Genomic DNA, 21,946 nt, shown 5'->3' on the forward strand with positions numbered 1-21,946 from the left:
ATCAAGTATGAATCAAGAAATTTAGGTAACCACCCACGTAAAAGTTAAAAAAAAATTAAATCTACAAATATTAAATAAAATAATGTTTTAAACTACTATGTTGCTTACTGATGTTGATAACCAAACGCGGTTTAGAAAACAAAATTCTCTAAGAGGGCCCGAGGCTCCCACTTGGACCGCGATTAACAGAGATGAGATAGCAAAACGAGGACAAAAAATAAAAACAAAGATACTTGTACGTGTCTGATGTATTTGATATCCCCCCTCCCAAACTCAATATTTCTTGAGTTAAAAAACATTAAACTAGCTTCACAAAGTTGGGTGTAGCGTTTGAAGTTGGTTAAACTAAACTACTTTTATGAAATTCTTTAAGTCGTATCGCGGATAGTCATTACGTGAGATTCAACTGAGTATTTTTTTTTAATTATTCATTACTCGGCCGTTTCGCTTTAGCTGCTATCATCGCATTTTCTTCCTGCGAACTGGTCACTATCGTTGCAGGTTCCATAGATTGTGGCTAAATTGTGACGATAAAATTAATAGGATGAGCGGCTGTTAAAACATAGGTGCTTTCGAGAAACTGGTTTTTTCGCATGATTAAGAGGAAGTGAAATATTTGAATATGAAAGAATTTAAACTAGAACATATCTACACTAATCAACGATTTTTCTCCAAGAACTAAATCTGAGGATCCGATTTCGAAATACAGGTGTTAAAGAAAACATGTCAGCTCAGGCGTAAGCATTAGTAGTGGATGGGATTTGTTGAAATTTATCCAAGTCAATGTCAACAGAAATCTTTAAATCTCCTCCAATATTTTGCTAAGTCGGACAAGTTGTGTCCGAAATATGGGTATATTTTTTGTATTACTCCGTAGTAGGTAATTTCTGCCATGCGGAGTAGGAGAGAAAGGGTCATCCTATAGGATACCAACCTATTCTGACTAGAAAGAGAAGGCCGATTTTTTAATTAGTGGGATCAATGAGCGTTAGAAGTGAATCCGCCTACGGTTACGAAGGTTACGGCCTTAACCGTAAGGTAGATATTCACTCATACAGCCGAATCAATTCGTTTGAACGGTTATTAGTTTGATTTTGTTCACCATGATCGTTTGTTAAAAAAGAATTTTATAGTGTAAAAACATCAAAAATTCCCAAACCTTACAGTTTCTCAGTTAAAAGCTTCTTTTTTTTCTTTTTCTTTTTTTTTTTTTGAACAAGAGTTTGGTGTCCCTATGAAGATATAATTGTTAGCGCTTTGTAGAGGAGATTTTCACGTTCTTAAGATTTTCATTTATATAGTTTTATTTTGGTTACAATAAATAAATTAATATGTGTTTTAACTACTTTATTTATAAAATATTAACATTTACTTTAAATGTGTTCAAGGTAATAATTTAAGGAAGGCTTAACAGCTCATCTAAATCTATAAGTGATCACAAAATCGATATCATGTTCATATTCTCCATTCCTAAAAACGTATAAAGGGACCCTAACATGTTGGGGATCAAGAAAGTTAAAATAAATTGAATTGATTATTCATTATAAAATTGATATTTTCGTTTTGTACTCGTCTAAATATGTTAAATGGGACCTTCATACATTAGAAATTGATCACATTCTGCATATCCGAAAACCTAAAAATTGGTCCCTATGTGTTAGAAATAAAAAAAATTAAAATAAATCTATATGGGATCTTAAAATTGATATCAATTTTGTTTTGTACTCGTCTAAATATGTGAAATGGGACCTTCATACATTATAAATTGATCCTATTCATTTTTAAATCATATTCTGCATATCAGAAAACCTAAAAATTGCCCCCTATGTGTTAGAAATAAAAAAAATCAAAATAAATCGATATGGGAACTTAAAATCGATAGCATCGTTTTGTACTCGTCTAAATATGTTAAAAGGGACCTTCATACATTAGAAATTGATCATATTCTGCATATCCGAAAACCTAAAAATTGGCCCCTATGTGTTAGAAATAAAAAAAATTAAAATAAATCGGTATAGGATCTCAAAATCGATAGAATTTTCGTTTTGTACTCCTCTAAATATGTGAAATGGGACCTTCATACACTAGAAATTGAAGGTGGTAACAAAATAAGTAAATTTAAAAAAAAATCAAATTATTATTCCATTAATATGTATTCTACTAATTTTTTAATCGAATAAAATTATATTGGTCTTCTCGTCAATCGAATAATTTTTGCCCAACTCTGTTATTAGGAAGGCATCTTTCTTCCAAACAGCAGCAGTGGCCGAAAGCCACTGGTTATGCGTAATTGTTTCCCAAGCTCTTCAGATCCAACACCACTAGATATTTTTGTTTGGAGTGACATTTAACTAGAGGTCAATGCTAACGACCTTAATTCTTTATACAGAAGGATAAATGAAACTTGCGACCACTGCTGCTGCGGAAGAAATATGCCGAAACTCTTAATGCTCAAGGTAATAACTTTGAATATAATTTAGTACGAATGTTAATGTTTACATTTCATTAATAAAGCAGTTGGAACACATATTAATTCATTGACTATAAGCTAAATAATTAATTATTTAACTGTAAACTAAACAATTTTTCAGTAATATAGAGACTCAACAACCTGTTTAGACTTAAAACAAAATGAAACAACGAGTAAAAACGTAAATCTGAAATAGAAAAAAGTAAAATCATTCTTAATATTTTAATTTTCCTAAACCTTACTTTACGTATTTTATATTTCCTATATACACTTTTGGCTAAATCTACAGCTCCAAGGAGACTCCGAAATTTAATTTCATGACAGCGTTTACCGTCGCCACCTAGTTGGACTTATCTAATTCTAATGACCTTAAAACCAGACCAAAACACAAAAAAAAAACATTAAAAATGAGATATTGAGAGTAAATTAACAAAGATGAGTTTTTATGCACCTTAACTAACAGAAAATCGATATTTTCCGCCATAAAAACTTGTTTATTTATATGTAAATAATGTTTAATCCTGACTCTTATCATTGGCTGTTTATTCGATATATTATCACTTAAGTTTGACAAATTCCAATTTTATGGTGTATCATCGGTGTCAGCGACCTCAAGTTTAGTTACACAATTATGGTTAACTCGCCTCGTGTAATAAAGTAGAACAATTTTTAGAATTTTCATTATAAACAAAGAACTTCTTTTCTTATAATTTAGAAGAATTATACTTTTCCTTATTTTGAAATTAGTTGAAGCATTTGCCTTATTTTGTTTATGTTAGAATTATTTTGTAATTAAACAATTTATTTTTAAAACAATCTTACCCGCTTAGTTACAATATCTTATTTCCTTTTCTCTGATTAACTACACATCACAAAAATAAAGGTTTTTGTCTATAAGATTGGCACGTTCTTACAAATTTCGAAAATAACTGCTAAATATGTGTTTGGGATTTTTAAAATATCTGTTTCGGATTCAGTATCCCACGATCCTACTGTAAAAAAGTTTTCAGGCCCCTGGGCCAGCAAAGCGCTCCCACCATTCTGTCTCTAAAAGGTTAATGGGACTCGAAAGACTTTACCTCCTTCGTTTCTATTATCTGTTGACGTTATACTAGACATATGATGTATTAGAAACCCTTAAAAAAATATGTTCATTTTTTTTTTTTATCTCCTTTCATTCAACGAGAAAAAATAGGTTAAAAAAATAAATAATAGGGAAGCTTAAATTATTTTTGTACAAGAATTTCTTTTCGCTTCGTTATCCTAGGCAATTACAAATTACTAAACACAAATTACTGAACCAGTAATCTGAAAAGTTTAGTATTTTTATCCTCCCCAAACGGTAAAATTACCTACAGTAGCTCTGATATAATTTCGATTAAGAGGAACTTATCGCAATTGCCTTTTGATACTTATTTTATAATGAGGTGTAAATAGGTGACCATATATTAATAAGAGGAGAAGATGGACGAGGGTGCGATCAGCAAAAATACTCATTGTGCCGATGTTTTGACCTGAATTTCAGGCCTTAAAAAACAAAACAACATGACAGCTTTAATTCAGAAACTACAAATACAAATAATAATAAACAAACTTAGAAAAATACATGCAATAAATTAGGTACACAGTAGTAAATTGATACTAATAGAAGAATAGAAGGTAAAGAGATTTTATTTATTTTTATACTTGTATTTTTTATTTTATTTATTATTGTAGAGGTTTTATTCATTTTATAATTATATTTTTGATTTTTTTTTGTGTATAAAAAAAAGTGTATTATATTACCCATTGCCCAAGTAAGTGGCAAATTGTAATATTATCAATATTATTTTAGAAGTTTTATCCATTTTTATATTTATATTTTTGATTTGATTTTTTTTTACTAATTTTTTTTTGTGTATAAAAGTGTATTATAATACCCATTGCCCAAGTTAGTGGCACATAGTAATATTATCAATAAACAAAAGTTTGCAAGGTAAAAAAATAGAAGATAAAATATGTATTATATAGATAAAATATTGTAGAGAAAAGAATTATAAAAACTAAATGATAACAAAAAAAAATTAGAAAGAATGTTCAAGTAAATATAGAAAAGAAAACGAGATATATGATACAATATACAATGAGCAAGAAAGAATACAGGATATATGTTCCAGAGATAAAAGTTACACAGTGTGTATCTCTTCTTTCATTTCATCCTGTTTTGTTTTTAAATTGTTTTTCATTTAATTACATTTTTTGTTAGGTTCATTCTATTATTCATCATTTAAATTTTCTTCCATACTTTTCATCATGTTTATTTTTATATTTATTTGTTATCGTTTAGTTTGTATAATTCTTACTTCTAGATTATTATATTTTATTTCCTTTTCGTATCAATTTACTACCATCTACCTAATTTATTGTTATGTATTTTTTCAAGCTTGTTTATTGATATTTTCTTTATATTTTTTGTCCATGAATTAAGGTTGTCGTCTCATTTTCTTTTTCAGGCCTGATGGACTCAAATTCAGGTCGAAACGTCAACACAAATAAATAAGTTTTGTTTATTTTTATATTTTTGCTCACCGCTCCCCCAACCATCTTCTTCACATGATAACTATTTTAATTATGCTATAATTTATTATAATTAAAATAAGTAAAAATTCATTTAAATGAATATACTTTATCTGACAAATGGAAAGACACTGATTCACCCAATTGTGGGAAGAGGAAATAAGAAAGGAAAATGATTTAGTTTTCTGTGAGTAGGGGAATGAGTTGATTTTTTTTTCCGTTTTTACGAATAACAACAGGCACTTCTAGCTAATTATTAGGTACTATGGAACACTAAGAAAAGTGCGTCATTTTCTGATTTGAGTTCTACGAGCAGAACGAACAACGCTTCTATATCTCACCAATCAATTTTTCGCATATTTATAAAAAGTAATGCGAATCGCTTAAATAAATTGCAAAACTTTTAAGGACAATGTAAAAAGAATTTACTAGTCACCAGGTAAAGCTAATACTCGTGACTACAAGCTTGACTTAAAAAGGGATTGTCAAAACGAATAGAGGGAATCTGTCTGTTTGTATGACTCTGTTCGATGCAACAGTAACTAAGGCAGTAGGCTTTTTGCTCCCTAACTACCAAAGATGCTCTTATGTATTCAAGCAGGAAATTATAACTTTCTTCGAACATTCTAACTCGTATATTTCAATTAAGACAAGGAACAAATTTGGTTCCGTATCTACCCTTGAATTGGTACCTAAATGATCCAATATTAATTTTATTAAATTCCATCAACTACTTTCGCAAGCATCTTTTCCTTGATGGACTAAGATGTCGATTTCGAACAGCAGAATTAGCCTAAATTGAAGGCACATTGGGGGATTAGTGTCAGTCTAGTCAATATTTTATCAGTTTACAATAACTACTCTACCTTTTCCTTGAAAATTGCATTCTGGATATACATAACCGGATTTTAACAACGACTCCTCCTGTAGATTTTATTCTAAAGCGACAAATCATTAACTTAGAAATATAGATGAATTACTAAATACCTATTAAATATATATGTAAAGCTCCAGAAAAAAAGACAATATTCAGAACGAAGAATTATCACAAAAGATATAAAAAACCGTGTGGAAACTTTACTGACATATGCACTTGACAGACCTGTTTTTAAAGTGTCGGATGTCCTCGTGGAGATCCGTAAAATTATAATTAGTTTTTCAAATAACTATAAAGCAATGCGATCTCAGTCATATTCTAGATGCTCATTAGAAAGACAAAATTTTCTACAAAAGTAGACTAAAAAAAAGAATACAATCTTGGAGGAAAAATAGCGATGATACAGAATTCAAGTTCTGTATTGGACTCAGTCAGTGAGTTGGAGTGGAAGTCAGTGAGTAGATGCATCAGAAATTTATTCTTAGCTATTAACTGATATAATTAATAATAAACCATTCTATAATGATTTTCAATTTTTACTTTCGTAAATCTTTATTATTAATTTTTTTCGTGAAGCCAAATAAATTTATAAAAAAATAAATTATTTACAACACTGGATGATAATAGAAAAAAATGTCAACAGACAACTTAGTTCACCAATAAGGTTTATTCAGCTCTGTCGTTCGTAACGCTTACACCCTATATACATATTTTCAACTGCGAACACACCTACTAATAGTGTTACCACTGAGGTAGATTTTCGAAATAGCAATGGACTATCTTGCAAAATATTTCAACATTCTCTAGGGGCTTCTTCGTCATAATGGTTTCTTTAAGAACGTCTAAAAATAAAGAGTCGGCATTCCACCAAACACCTTTGACGCAGCGAGTAAATAAGTTAAGAGTCATAAAATGTTCCGGAAGTCATTGACCATACCTAGAATAAATTGCTACACTTCAGCCAAAAACGGGTTACTAAATATAAGAAAAATTAAAACAAGATTTAATTTTGTACACCCATATGTTTTTCTAGATATCACTATCCACACCATTCGAATAATACATCTTCAACGATTAAAACTGATTTTGTTGAATTAAAAAAAATTATACATATTTTAATAGAAAAATCCAATACACTTCTACAGTACCACTGATATTTCAAATTATAACTGAAAAGCATGAATAATGGTTTAAACACAGCCATGTAATAATTATTCTAATAAGGTTAAATTGAATTAAAAAAAAAATCTTGTTATTCTGTTCAACTTGATAGATTGAGATGACAATTTTTTATTAACTTGGTTAATGTATAGATGAAATATTGATAATCTAAATTACTGACTGTTTAGAAATTATAATGAGCAACTTTCTCTTATAATTAAAGGTGTGAAGAAAGATAAATAACATTAAAAAAAAAAAACAGTCCCTTAATCCCTTACTGAACCAATAATTAATAATGTTAATTGCGCTATGACAATAATATCATCTGCTACACGATCCTCGAAAAGTTAAGAAGGACGTCGTGTTGGTTAGTTCTGGCCTCAATGAAAGAGAGAGAGGCGGAGGGAGATGAAGAGGGGAACCCCTCTACCGAGAATAGCTGTAACGGGGGACACCAGGACCCAACCCAGATCCCAAGCGCTTCCTACTAACCCAAGCGCTATATAACTGTTCCCACCAACCCGCCGTATAGTGAAGTGGCTTCACGAAATTACACTAAAATGACAGATAAAAGTACCAAATTTGCTATGGAGTTACCTCATGGTATACCAATAAATATTAGCCTAAGTGCAATATGAATTCTTTTAAATTTTGCCAGAATAGTATATACTTCAAAGTTTGAAATTAGTTTTATTGGGATTTGGGACGTGTTGTAGAAGTCATGTCACATCGCTGGGTCCAGAAGTATAATGACGCAACTGTAAACTTAGTGAAATTAACAATGTTGAGTAGGTGGGCTCAAAAATGCATTTACACACATCTAATAAATGGATCTTTGAGCCCACCAACACAATAATTTTAATTTCATAAAGTTTATAGTTACGTCATTATACTTTTGAGTAGCGATATTAGGTTAATTTACTTCTATGATTGCATTAGATTTCATTCAATTGTAGTTGAGTTGTTTCTAAACAGAATAAATTTTGACTACATTGCCACAAATTTCTATTCTCATCTCCATCAACATTTTGATAATCCACCACAAAGCAGTTTATCAAGATTATCTTCGTAGGAGTAGTTCATGATATATGCCATTGGAAATGAGGAGGAAGTTAAATGTACCGTAGATCCTAGGATAGGTAGTATCCATACTTGCCAAAACAAATTAACAAAACGTTGATTTTCGTTATAAAAACAGATGAATTTTTCATCCAATTAGATGTTCACTAAACACATTCAACAAATTTTCAATATTTTAATAGGACCAAACCAACCCTTAAAAACCAGTATGGAAAATTCCTGAGTGATAAGATTACAGATGGTCACTGCTAAGCAGTCAAACTTACAAGTACTTGTGTAGGGTGAGGATATACTAAGTCACTGATAATATAAATGAACCATAATGAATATAAAACCGATGGAAAGGAAATAAAAGATACAAAATATGGAGAATATTTTATAATGCAAGAAGTTTCCAAGAAAAAAAGAATTAAAATTACAAAAAAAAAAAAAAAGATATTGATCCAAATCATGGAGATGAGACAATTATAATTCAGTCAACTAGAAATACTACATGAAGTGGAATGAATTTTAAAACGTTAATAATTAGTTAATGACAAAAATTACTTGAATGGAAATTATTCTGATTATTTAGAAATGATAACTTACAAGTGAACGTTTTCACAAAAAAACCGTTATAACACAAATGTATAAATTTTACGTTAAAATAAAAATAAACTAGCCAAAGAGAAAGAGGGGCAGGTTTGTAATCTGAGCTTTCCATTGATTTATAAACTTGGCATGTCCTTTATAAAATAAATTTGTTTTCGAGTAATCAGACTTCTTTGAAGTGTAGAACCTTCCAGAATTTCCACCACAGCAATTTAAAATATTTAGAATAAAACCCTGGAGAAAAAATAAACTAAATTTCGAAATGTTTTAACTAAAACTTTAACATAATACCACAAGGTACTTTCATACCAAATTTGGTGCTCTTATTCATTATGTGGGAAAAATTTTTAAATACAACTCTACGTAACCTCACTAACAATTCTCAATGATTTGCAGCTAAGAGCCAATAAAGATCGGAATCCTACAGTTTAACTTGGAATGTAAACCACGGTTAACGATGACGGACAAGTAAGGTGCCAAAAAAAAAAACTTAACATTGTTTGGGGTTAAATGGGACATGAACTCGAATAATTTAGGTTTTAACTTTGCAGTAGGGGAAAAAAATATTGAAAAAAGTTAGTTATTTAATAAAATACATTAACTTCACGACAAAATTGCAACTACAGACCAGTTTTTGGTCTTCAACTATTGGTAGAATCAGAAGTTAATCAGTTAAAAATATTAATGAAAAATATAATAGAAACTAAAACAACTACTTTTGAAAACCTAACTATCTCATTAAGTAGCGAACATTTCTTTAAACAAAATTTTAAAAAGCTACCAAGTTAAAAGACATGGTCTATGCCTGACCACAAAAAAATGCTAATTTTAGGGAATAGGCCTAAATCAGACTCATCAAAAAGATTATTATTATTTATTACTTCCGATTTCACCCAGACGTCGCAACGACTCCCCATTATTTTAGAACACTGTCCAATAAGAACAGTCACTGATGTCACCAAATCCACGAATTGTTGAACACCAAAAAGTAATGGAAGATGATCCTTCCTGGCCAACCCACTCTGCTAAACCCCTTTGCTTGAAACATTTATTTAAAACGGGAAGAAGACACTTAGGTTAGTATATTAGTTAGATCGAGTCTATAACACTGGACAGTAACAACTGGTCTATAACACTGGACAGTGACAACTGGTCTATAACCACTGGTCTATAATATTGGACTATAGCAATTGCTTGTTGGGAACCACTGGTCTATTACAATCTTACTTTTCAATACTTAAAATGGCAATGTACTAATTAAAGTGCCCACACAAACCAATACTCACTTTTGTTATCGTTTCTGTACTTTAGGATTTGAATTATAGACTGAAATGTCCTAAATTAACGTTTTATTTATTTATTTATTGATATTTACAACTGTATAAAAAATACAACAAGTAAATTTGATCATAATGATATGATACAGGATGTAGAGAAACTATCCAGTAGTAGAACTCTAAAAACAGTTTACAATATAAGGTCACGAGGCCATCTTCTTTTCAAATTAACGTTAAAATACTTTAATTCATATACTGTTTCTGTCTAATTCCCTTGACTTTTTATAGAATTTTTAACTCTACAGAATCCTGTCGGAACAAAGAATAGAGATTACATAGTTCTCAACTCAAAAAACTCCGTTAATTACTGAACATAAAGATTCCGAGAAGCTTTTAGTGCTAAGAGGTGGATAAATACGATTACTGCCTTCGAGTAACTACTTTATACTTCTTGAAAGTTTGCTTGTTAAGGTTTTCCAGTTCTCGAATGTTCTTATTTGATAAAAAAGTAATATTTCGAATAATGATTCTGTTATAAATAAACTGCACAAAATGGAATGGTTATCCTGATTGTTCAGCAGCCTAATCACTTATCACTGAGATTTCCTTCAATAATTTAAAATGAATTATATGTATAAAAATACTTATTTTTATTCAATAGAACCGGACCTCAGGTGTCGATTGCGTTTTGTTGCTGGTAATGGAAATAGAATCTGGGGAGGTACTGGACCAATTACAAATCTGCCATCGTAACTACTTAATTGTGTGAATGTTACACAAGGCCACATTAATATAGTTATAAATATCTACTTTATATATATAATAAGTCAAAATTATAACAATCAAACGGTGATGTATGACCAACTACAATATTCTCTATACAATAACAACTTTAAGATAGAGCATGGTGTTAATTGAGGTCGTGATAACTGACAAGTCACCTTATTACAGTCATCACAGTATTCGAGTATGTTGCTGTCCGAATTACATTTCCAAGATTTTTACATAACAATTTAAATTTAAAAAAGTCGAAATAAAAAAATAACTTCAATATTAGATATAGAAATAACTTGACAAGGCTCATTTATTTATAGCGAGTTATTTTTATTGGATATAGGAACATTGGACACAGGATTATTTGTCCCGAACTCACAAGAATGTTGGACAGGGAGTTACCATTTGAATAGAGGGAGGATGGACGGAAACCCCCTTCGGCCTTCCGTTATCGGGGAATCGGCATGAAGTTTGAATTTTAAGAGCTGTAGACTCCTATTATTCCGCTCTAAGCGCCAAAGAAGTTAAAAGTTTCTCTACGACAATAATAAAAAAAATGGATGAAATTGAGAAACAATTTTTTAATATGTAACGCACACACTTTAAAGCAACAATTCCTACGACATCTAAAACGAAGAATCTATTAACCTATAAGCCGAGTTTTGCATTCTTATATACTAGAAAAATTATATATGGCCCAAGAGTAGTTTCCAAGAATTTTTTTTTAACAAATTTATAAAATGACAGTTTATTTGAGATTGACTCTTGTATAAACTAAGACATATTAATTAGACAATACTTTTGTTTGTCATATCATTAATATGTTATTACAATACAAACAAATTAAAATTAAGTATACTATAACTAATATTTTCTTCGGGAAAGCTTTATCATTTTTTAGCAAAATATCAATTTAGATTATATAAAAGTACTTAGCCAAGTTTGTTCAAGAGATTTTAGAACTATCATTAGATCTATCGGGATAAATATCTTTCTAAATAAATAACAATAACATCTTCTGAAACATTCATTAATACTTCAATTACAAGAACACGCCTATTTTTTGCATTTTAAAAATTAAGTTCATATAAGAGCTGGTTAAAAAATAACTAATAATGATTAACTTTTGACAACTTCTAAAAAACTGAAATTCCCAAGTAAAGGACTCTCTATTAATGGTTTTTACTATTCATTATAAGGGGTATTCATGATCTTTAGTTTAACATGTTAAAGCGTGTTAAATGGAAAAACTCGTGTTAAATGGAGAAATCATTACTTCTTTTATACTTCTGTTAAAACGATATAAAATGGCTGAGAGTCTGTTACTAGGTCTTTTAAATGGAGAATGACGTCACGCAACAGACCTGATTGATGAGCTCGTCACCATTTTTGTTGTTGTCATGTTAGGTTACTTACTCATAGTTTCTGATTTGATTGTGTTATTATTGTTTTGGATGATTAACCATTAAAACAATAATAATGCAATGACAGTTGATAATTAGCTCATCTTGATTCTCTTCCTCACCGGTTAGAAGGAAAACAAAGCACACAGTGGCGAAACTTTAGGCATGCTGTAATAAATTACTTTAATCAAAACTTAGAAGTAAGGAAAAAGAAGATGTTTTGGAAAGAAAGGTTATAAAACGAGTTGCTCAGAAAATCCGCTAGGAGCCCTTATGCATTTAACATGAATTTAAATAGGTCTGCTCACAACCCTATCTTTATAGCATTTAACATTTAACACATCATGAATACACCTATTTAGAGCAAAAGTCCTCAAGCCTATGATGCTAAATATATATCACTTTCTAAAAATATAGAGGGAAAAAAATAATAATCAAAATAAAAACATCAAATATATAGTGCTTTATAGCATTTACTTTCCAGTGTTTTTTTTTTTCATATTATCCTATATATAAAACCAAAAGTTTTGGCAATATGTTTTAGCTCTACAAGGGTGCGCAAAAATTTTTTAGTTGGACTTTTTTTTTTTTAACCCAAAAAGCAAAAAAAAAAAAAAAAGGTTTGGGAACAGCTGATATTAAGACCTCAGCTGTTCAAAGCAATTTCCATCATTTAATTTTACCTTCGACATTAAAAAATAAATCTGGCATTTTAGACAGGTTGGTATCAAAGCTTATTTAAATATTAGTCTAAGTAAATTTTACCATACAAAATTTCCAGATATTTCAAATAAAACGACGAAGAATTACAGTAACATAATTCTGATAAATAATATTTTTACTATATATAGAAAAAAAAAATTGAAATTTATAAGGAGGGTTGGGCAGTACTTGTTACTTTTTCGGTTTTGAAGTAGTATTGAATCTAGTATCCAAGTAATCAACAATTATGATAACTTTTGTAAACGATTGATTATACCAAACTCAAAAATGATGAGCAAACTTGTAATAAATTCCTTATTGTACTTAAAATGTTATTGAAAATTTTGAGCAATTTCTAATCAATTCGTTTCGTATTCAAATACAATTTACTTTAGAATTTTGAGTAAAATGTTACTAATACCGAGTACAAAGTAAAATGAAGAAGGTTAAGTTCTTTAATGAAAAATAACTAAATCTAAAAAAAAAATACATATACTATTCAAAATAGTAAGTTGAACTCGAAGTACGAAATGATATGCACGACTACTTTACTTTATTAAAACTAATAACTAGTCATAGTATGAATTTTCTGCAATCATGCTTAAAATTTTTCTGAAATGAGTACTTTACTTGCACTCATCTTGAAATGTGTTGAGTCTGAGTATTGAACTCTCTATATAAACATTTTGAGGTCAACTAAAGAAGTAGTATTCAGGTAATCAGTACTCAAGTACTATTTACCAACTCTCTGTGCATGACATAAAGATTTTTATTGTCATATATAAATATTGTACAAATATAAAAATTAATTTTTAGTGTTGTTGAATGGAAGTTCTATAATATTTACGATAACCTACACGTTAATGTTTATGAACCATATAATCCTTGGAACAAAGGGTATATAATAGCTCATCACTAAGATAAAATACTAAGAGAACTGACAGTAGCTGCCACAGTTCCCTAATTTTTCTAACCAATGAGAGCAAAGGCAGAGGGGCCGAACCTAGGGGGTCAAAGCTGTGACCTCATTCCTTGGGGGGGGGGAGGGGATACGCCCACACCCAGCAGGTGGAGCACTCATCGGCTTTTATATTCTTCTTTCAGCGAAAAAATGAATAAATATATGTATTCGTCATTCATTGTAAGAAAAGGAACAAGGGCTAATATTTTTATCTAAGAGATTTAGTAATCCAAATAGTTAGGAGAATTCAGATTAGATAACACGTCTTTACACGGTTTTATTTGTTCGATATCTCTCAAGCAGAAGTCAATACATTGGGTAAATGGAAAAAAAAAATCTGCTTAACCAAAAGAAATTCTTATAATGAAAAATAAAATAGTGGGAAAATGAGAAATCATAAATTCATCACATTAAATTAAATCGAATCGGAATTCCATTCCGAATCTATCACGTTTAACAAATATGTCCTAAACAAATTTCTTGGAACTTTAATATCAGCTTGTATTTGGCTGTCTTCTAGAGTTTTGACCGTTTGTTCAAGCGATTCCCGGCGATTAACTAACTAAATGTTGAGTAACTATTATCATGTAAATTATTTGAATTATATAATATCATTACAGGGAATGATAAGTATTTTCCATATCAAATAAGGCCTTAACAGCAGGAAACGAGAGCTTCAAGCTTACTAGTTAGTGCCTTATATCTTTCAATTGCAATACTAAACTAATAAAATTTAGGAATCGATGAACTTCTAAGAATTTAAATTTCCATTCTTAAACCATAGGGACAACAAAGCCAAATTGTATAGAGGCAAGTGAAGAGCATTTACCCTCTAATTCATTCAATCAACATGTATGAGGAAATTAGTTTAGGGTTTGTCAACGCAATCAGTGCGATATAAACATACACTCACAATCACATCGTCTGCCTAAACTAGTAGTTTATTATCAAATTATTCAATAAAAATAAAAGGAATTTTTGAGCTAAATAGGGAAAGCAACTTAACAAAAAAGAACTAAGATCCGAGAAAAAAAACTAACAGAGATGTATTATATTCAAAGAAATTATCGATCGGGATGCCAATAGAAAAATCTAATCGATCATAACATTAATCGAAATAAGCTATGATTCGATCAAAACATATCAGTTGGAAATAGGATATCAACGGCAAATGTATGAAACCACTTCACTTTCAAATTCCAACTTTTCGAAGAGACCAAGAACGTTACAAAGTTTAAATTTCATCATATTGGTTTTATTAAATAGTATGTGCGAGCAAGTGATTAACTCAAGGTAAAAACATTTAATAATTGTTATGCATAAAAATTAAGCAAAAATAAAATAAATTCTAAGCCTAATCTTTTGTAAACAAGTGGTTTCACACATTTGCCCACAATATGTATGAAGCTACAGCACACAAGCGACAATTTTGCCTCTGCAAGTTTTGACAATTTTTTTTTTTTGCTGCCTATGAACCTACTTACACTTCAGTATTGATAACTTCACAATTTTGTAAATATTAGGGCGTAAATAAAACTCAGGAAGATAGTAAAAAATCTTCTAAGCGCATAATTATCACTTTTCTTCTGACCCACTCATATTAATACCTACAAAGCTTATTTAGATTTTCGGATAATAATAATATAATTTATCAATGCCTATTTCTAAATCAAACTATAAAATTTAACCTTTCCTTCAAATTAATGAGAAAAGACCGCGACTTACCTAATTACGTAAGCAGTTTAAAATTAGACAAAAGGGCTGTGTAATTTAAAGCTTTGTAACAGAAGAGAACACAAAGTAAACCATGAAACAGGTTACCTAATACAAACATTTAGAATCTAAATACTCAATAGAAAGGTTACTAAACTACATGTACCTCTCGATTACGTATAAATGCTAATAAATCATACCACAACCTTGTACAAATTTACCACAGATGGTAAAACAATCTTTCCTACTACCTGTACACCACAGCAATTCTAAACAGCGAAGGAGAAACAACCTAAAGTCTTTACGAGTCATTCACAATACCAATTGACACTTTCTTTACCTTATCACACACTGCCAAGATAAGATAGCTCCAAATAACAGGTATATCTATCTATATATATCTATTCGGTTCAGTTTATGAGCATTAGTTCATATTAAAAAAAAAATTGATGAGGAGAAAAAAAATCTATGACTATAGCGGTTTGGTACATTAAATTGTTATTGATGATAAATAAATTAAAGATAATCAACTAGTAATTTTTATTGCACTGGGAGAATCTCGAAAAAGGTTCATCAATAAAACAATCAGTTATAACTAACTAAAAATTATGATAACTAACGAAAAACTCTATACTGAGCATTATGTGTTTTAAAATGTATTAAGTTTAATTTATTAAGATAAAAGCTATAAAATAATCTGCCTCTACGGCCAATCCCAAGGAACTTTTCAATTTTATCAAAACAAAAAGTTTACTTCCATTAACTTATTAATTAGATCAATTCGTAGGATTAGTAGCATAACTGGCTAAATAATAAAGACGATCCCGACATCAACAGTTTTCAAAAATAAATAATGTTATCCAATATACAAAAAAAATCTATTCTAACATGCCTACCATGTTCACAAATTCAAGTTTTCTCAAAAGCAGATTTATAATTGCCTGCTTGAAGTATCCACACGTCAATTCATTGATAAAATAAAACAAAAAGAATATATAATAAATTCGTACTCAAGAGTTAAAACAAACGATAGTGATAGAATTTTTTTTGTATATTTGATAGTGATAGTAAATTCAGAGCTGAGAAGCACGACGTTGAAAGGCGCATGCGCTACCAACCGAAGACAATACACTGCAGTAAATTAACCTCATTGCCTGTTTCCTACACTGAATTTTTATCTACAATAAATCATTAAATTAAGGAAATAGTGCAACTGTGAAATAATTATCCATATCCTAAATTAACATAAATTAAAACATTTATGCGTCAAGTTGCAGAAGAGACCAGCACTGAAGCAAAATCAATGTCATGATAAGCTTTTTTACCATCGAATACTGCCTAACATTAAGCTCCCTAAACTTTAGATTCAATCATTTTTATACAATTCTTTGGTCAACAAACATACAGTTACCTTTTAACTCTCTCATACTTATATCTAATTATAAACTTTCGAAAATAAAAAAAACTCATATCACAATTATCACGTCATTAAACTTGTGAAAAGCTAATTTAATATTAATATGAAGACAATAATTCTGACCAATCATAAAACATCTATGACTAGAGTTTGGCAGTATTTCAAAATACTTTTCTGGATCTTGTATTCAAGGAGAGGAAATAGGAACTACAAATGTACTTTGTATTTCAAAGCAACAAAATAACATATTATATTATATACTAAAAAGTATTTTAAATTTAGAGGTGTAAAATAGAATTTTGTATTTCGCATCTTGCGTTTAAAATATTTTAGTAACAAAATATTTAGTAGTGATTGTGAGTGAGTGTATGTGAGATGAGTACTGCAAATACAAACCATTTGCGAGTATTTTGTATTTGAAATACTTTTCTTCCAAAATAGATGACTGTAGTTAGGAATTTAAATACTTTTCATGTAATGTACAAAGTACTGAAAGTATTATATACACACAAACATATACATAATACTTAATGAGGTGTAGATAGCTGACCGTAAATTAATGATTGAAGAAGTTTGTCAGGGGGGTGCGGTCAGAAAAGAACAACATAAATAAACAAAACAATATTTATTTATTTTATGCTGACATTTCGACCTGATTTTCAGATCTTCATCAGGGCTATAGAACAAAAGAGAAAACAACATTTAGAGAAGCATAAAATTGAAAAGGAATAGTATACAAACAAATTTGTAATAATACAAAATATTGAATTGAATCATAAATGATAAAAAATTGATAACTGATAATTGAATAGTAAAAAACTTGATTGATAATCGTATAATTATCATACCTACATTATATTATATTTCATCTTTCACTGTTTTCAGTCTACAACCATCTAATTCCACGATTATCAAGTAATTTGTTTTGCTATTAAATTATCAGTTATCAATTTTTTATCATTTATGATTCAAGTCAATATTTTGTATTATTCCAAATTTGTTTTTATACTATTCCTTTTCAATTTTATGTTTCTCTAAATGTTGTTGTTTTCTCTTTTGTTCTATAGCCCTGATGAAGACCTGAAAATCAGGTCAAAACGTCGGCATAAAATAAATAAATATTGTTTTGATTATGTTGTTCTTTGCTGACCGCACCCTCCGACAAACTTCTCCAATCATACATAATAACTATATAAAAAGTACATTAAGTCACAGGGCTCTGCCCAAATCTATACACTGTAAATATAATGTATCTATATAATATGTATCTACAAAATTTTGTTGACTCAGGTCTCCAATTAATCTCTATATGCCAAATATTCTTTTAATACCTTGTTAATGACCCATATAATAATCGAAATGGAGTAACCTGAATACAAATAATGATAAAAAAGTAATTAAAGGATCAATAATAAAGGGAAAATTCTGTTTATACCACAAATCAAAATAACAATGCTCTATAATTCAGATTGATCGAAAAGGATATTATAAAAACTACCTATTCATTAAATATTCAATGAATTTTTCTAAAAAAAAAAAAAAAAGATTAGTGACCACTGACTATCAAAATTACATTTATAATGGTATCAGGGAGCAAATGAAAACATAAAAATCAAATCAACGAAACATAAAACTGAGAAGGATACTTGATAAACTATTATGTTTAAAACAATAATTTAACTTGAATGTTAACCATTTTAAAGGATAATATTATAAAATGAAGTAGACAATAATTTAGCAATCATGGACTATAATAGAATTAAATTCAGGACTGTTAATTAATGGTATAATTTTAAATGTAATATACCTATTTGTTCACATGAATGAAACAAAATAAAATAAAAAGATAAATTACAAGCTTCAACATCATCACACATCAACAATGGGTTTGTAATGCAACATTACATCAAAACTATATTCAAAATAATTCAATAAATTTTTCACCTAATAATTATTTTTTCTAATAGGTAAAACACAAACTCATACATCTTCTCCATTTATTCTAATCATTTCGAACAGTTAAAAAAAAAAAAAATTAGTTTCTATAGAGTGTTGTAAAAATCTATTGGCATATTATTATGACATCCACTAACCCATGTGAATTATATTTATCTAGAGAAAAAATTTCATGAGAAAATATCAACATTTACTATCCCAATAAAACCATCTGTTACAATCTTGAGTTTAAAGAGAATGGGAAACAGATAAATTATATCATCAGTAAATCTATTAAAATTAATAAGGATGAAAATAAAAGTTGAATAGTTGAAGTTTTGCCTAAATTTTGCTCAAACAAGTTGATAAATTAGTTTTACATTATTTGGACCAATAATATAATTATTCAAAATACAGAGCCAATAAGATAAGAAATCAAACTAAGAAGCCATAACATCTTGTCACCCTAAGATGTCTGCCACAACTTTCTTAATTTTGAAACAATTTGATTAAAATTACAAATAACCAACACAAGTGTTCAGAAAATTAATTATACTCTAGTACACCAATATGACAAAATTTCTTGGCATTTAATAAAGTTATAGTAAGACATAGAAAGGTTATCATAAGTAACCAATTTCATAAATAATAGAATAGGTTTAATACAAAAAAAAAATTATCAGGAATAAAATTTGGAAGGGAAAATGTGAAACGAAATTTGTATGATAATGATTTTTCAATACATAGGAAATAAAAATTAATTAATTTAAGTACTTAAAGAATGAAGAAATTACTTTTTAATATGGTTAAATAAATGAAAGGTTAGGATTGCTTTTTAGTAATTGTGATAATCACTTCCAACCAGATCACATTTATATACAAATGAATGAACATGATGATGGTTTAAAAGGAGAAAAGAAAGAAACATTTACTGAGAACAAAATAAAAAGGTTGATCACTTTTCTTTGAAGAATCAATATTTGTACTCGTATCGAGCGAGACCCAAGCGAGGTTCCTATTGAGACCACAGGAGCGCAGCACCTGCCCAACAACGGATATTCTATCCTAGTTATACTCATAAAAAGATTTTTAACATTTGATGGTGATATTAGAATCGCTAGGCACCAACCAAACCAAAATCAATAGCTTAACAAATCAATGAAAAACGGGCTTTTCAACAAGATAAATGTAACTGAATCAATATATAAATAATGAACAAATTAAAAAAATATACATGAAGTAAAAGGAAAAAAGTTAAGAAATAATATACAAGGTTCTGACATAACTATCATAATTGCAATGATAACCAGGTGATATGGAAGTGCTGTCATTGGAAAATATTTTTATTCCTACATTATGAACAAGAGAAAATTTCAATATTTAAGTATAATAGGTGTTTGTAAACAGTTCAGCTATGGTAAAAAAACAATTAGTGAATGTTAACAATCACTAGTTAATTTTTTTTTCACATGTTAAAAAGATTGGATAGTTATCATTTCACTAAGGTTAGGGACATCTCAATGCTAATATTCTACACATGTTTTCTATAAAAGCAAGATCTATGAGACAATTATTAAACATAATATTCATTAGGGAACCATAATTTGATAATTAATTTTAAGAATTAAAAATTTTTGAACTGAAATACAATAAAACAATTTCTACTCATGCAAAATACTAAGGGGACAGATAGAACTTAGACTGGATTAAATGTGCATTACTAACTTATAAAAAAGATTTAAAACAAGAAACTAAGGTTAGGATTAGAAGATGGAGCAGAGACCTCCATATTTAATGGTAAGAACTACAAATCATAATTGTTAAAATATATGATTCAAAATAACTTAAAATTAATATTTCATGAATAAGGTAAATGAATATAAAATTCAATTAAAATTATCAGTAACGTTTCTCGCTTTGGAATAAAATAACGTCATATTTGAGCTCAGTTGAATAACTGCACTTACTACTTATTCTCATGCCCGGTAATGGTGGATTTGGAGGTTGCTTGTTACCCTCAGCAAAGGACGTAGTCCTGGGACGTCCACTCATTTCTGTCTTCGTAGATAAATAGTAAAAATATTGACGCACGTCATAGATTTATCACATTTCTTCCCAACAGCCTCCACACTGAATCGGACAGGGGCTCCCTGCCTTAGTCACTTACAAAACCGTACCTTAAACGTCCCTAAATCGAAACCTATACTTGCTATAGGTACTCTCCATTCAACACTAAGTATCACTCACAAAAATACGAATCAAAGGGTCATTTTAAAACTAGGAAAGGTTACTGCAAATCGGAAAAACCACCCATTATCCACTGGACTAACAAAATTTTAGATCCTGAGACATTGACCTGTTCGGATAAGCTCGGAACCAATCAGAACCCAGCTCGAAACGACGAGCTCGCCCGAAAATGACGTCACACACACCTTTTACGTCTCAGTCAATGGTGCTTAAATCCAACCTACTTTCTGTTGTTATTATTTAATTGTTTGTTTAAAATAAAACACAATTAAAATTGATGTTATAACATCAGTTATTTTTCTTTTATAAAGTTCTTTTTCTATATTACATCATCAAGTGTAAATCATATGTTCGGGTAGGACCCGCGTAATAAATTCAAATTTAAATTTTTAAAGGTCTCTTTTTTTTATTACAATAAAATTTGCGAAAAGTGTATTTATATATTTATTCAATTTAGCGTTATTAGGAACTAATGCAGATGTTCTTTCATCACCAATGTATTTTTTTTATAAGAATATTATATTTATCTCGGTTGTCAAATGATAATTTGGGCTTAAGTCAGATGTTTTGGTTTTAAAAAATGAATATTAGTTTTATGAATTTCGATATCTCTTTCTTTCTTTCTTAAAAAAAAAAAAAAAAAAAAATACAAATTCATATCCAGTTAAAGACTTGTTCTTAATTTCTATTTCTTTCAAACACATAAGATGCATTATCCTTAATTTTCTGACCTAAATAAGAATTTATTTATTATATCAAATAAAAGAATATACATTTTTTGA

General features: G+C 29.4%; 1 protein-coding gene across 7 annotated transcripts in view; it reads right to left on the reverse strand.

Moving 5' to 3' along the window:
• The window catches only part of sgg (shaggy), a 70,693-nt gene extending 49,386 nt beyond the window's left edge, over window positions 1–21,307 (reverse strand). For 3 of the 7 annotated variants that reach the window (XM_014422489.2, XM_067050387.1, XM_014422490.2), the window contains exon 1: window positions 20,885–21,306. In XM_014422489.2, the coding sequence (XP_014277975.1) occupies window positions 20,885–20,969 (85 nt within the window). In that variant the 5' untranslated portion in view covers window positions 20,970–21,306. Of the gene's footprint in view, window positions 1–15,816; window positions 15,890–20,884 lie in introns of those variants that run through there. The other 4 variants (XM_014422497.2, XM_014422494.2, XM_014422492.3 and 1 more) reach the window with 4 other exon arrangements.
• Window positions 21,308–21,946: the final 639 nt, after the last annotated feature.

The sequence above is a fragment of the Halyomorpha halys genome, unplaced genomic scaffold (genome assembly GCF_000696795.3).
Source record: "Halyomorpha halys isolate HHAL.00 unplaced genomic scaffold, Hhal_1.1 Scaffold374.1, whole genome shotgun sequence".
Classification (NCBI taxonomy): Eukaryota; Metazoa; Arthropoda; class Insecta; order Hemiptera; family Pentatomidae; genus Halyomorpha; species Halyomorpha halys.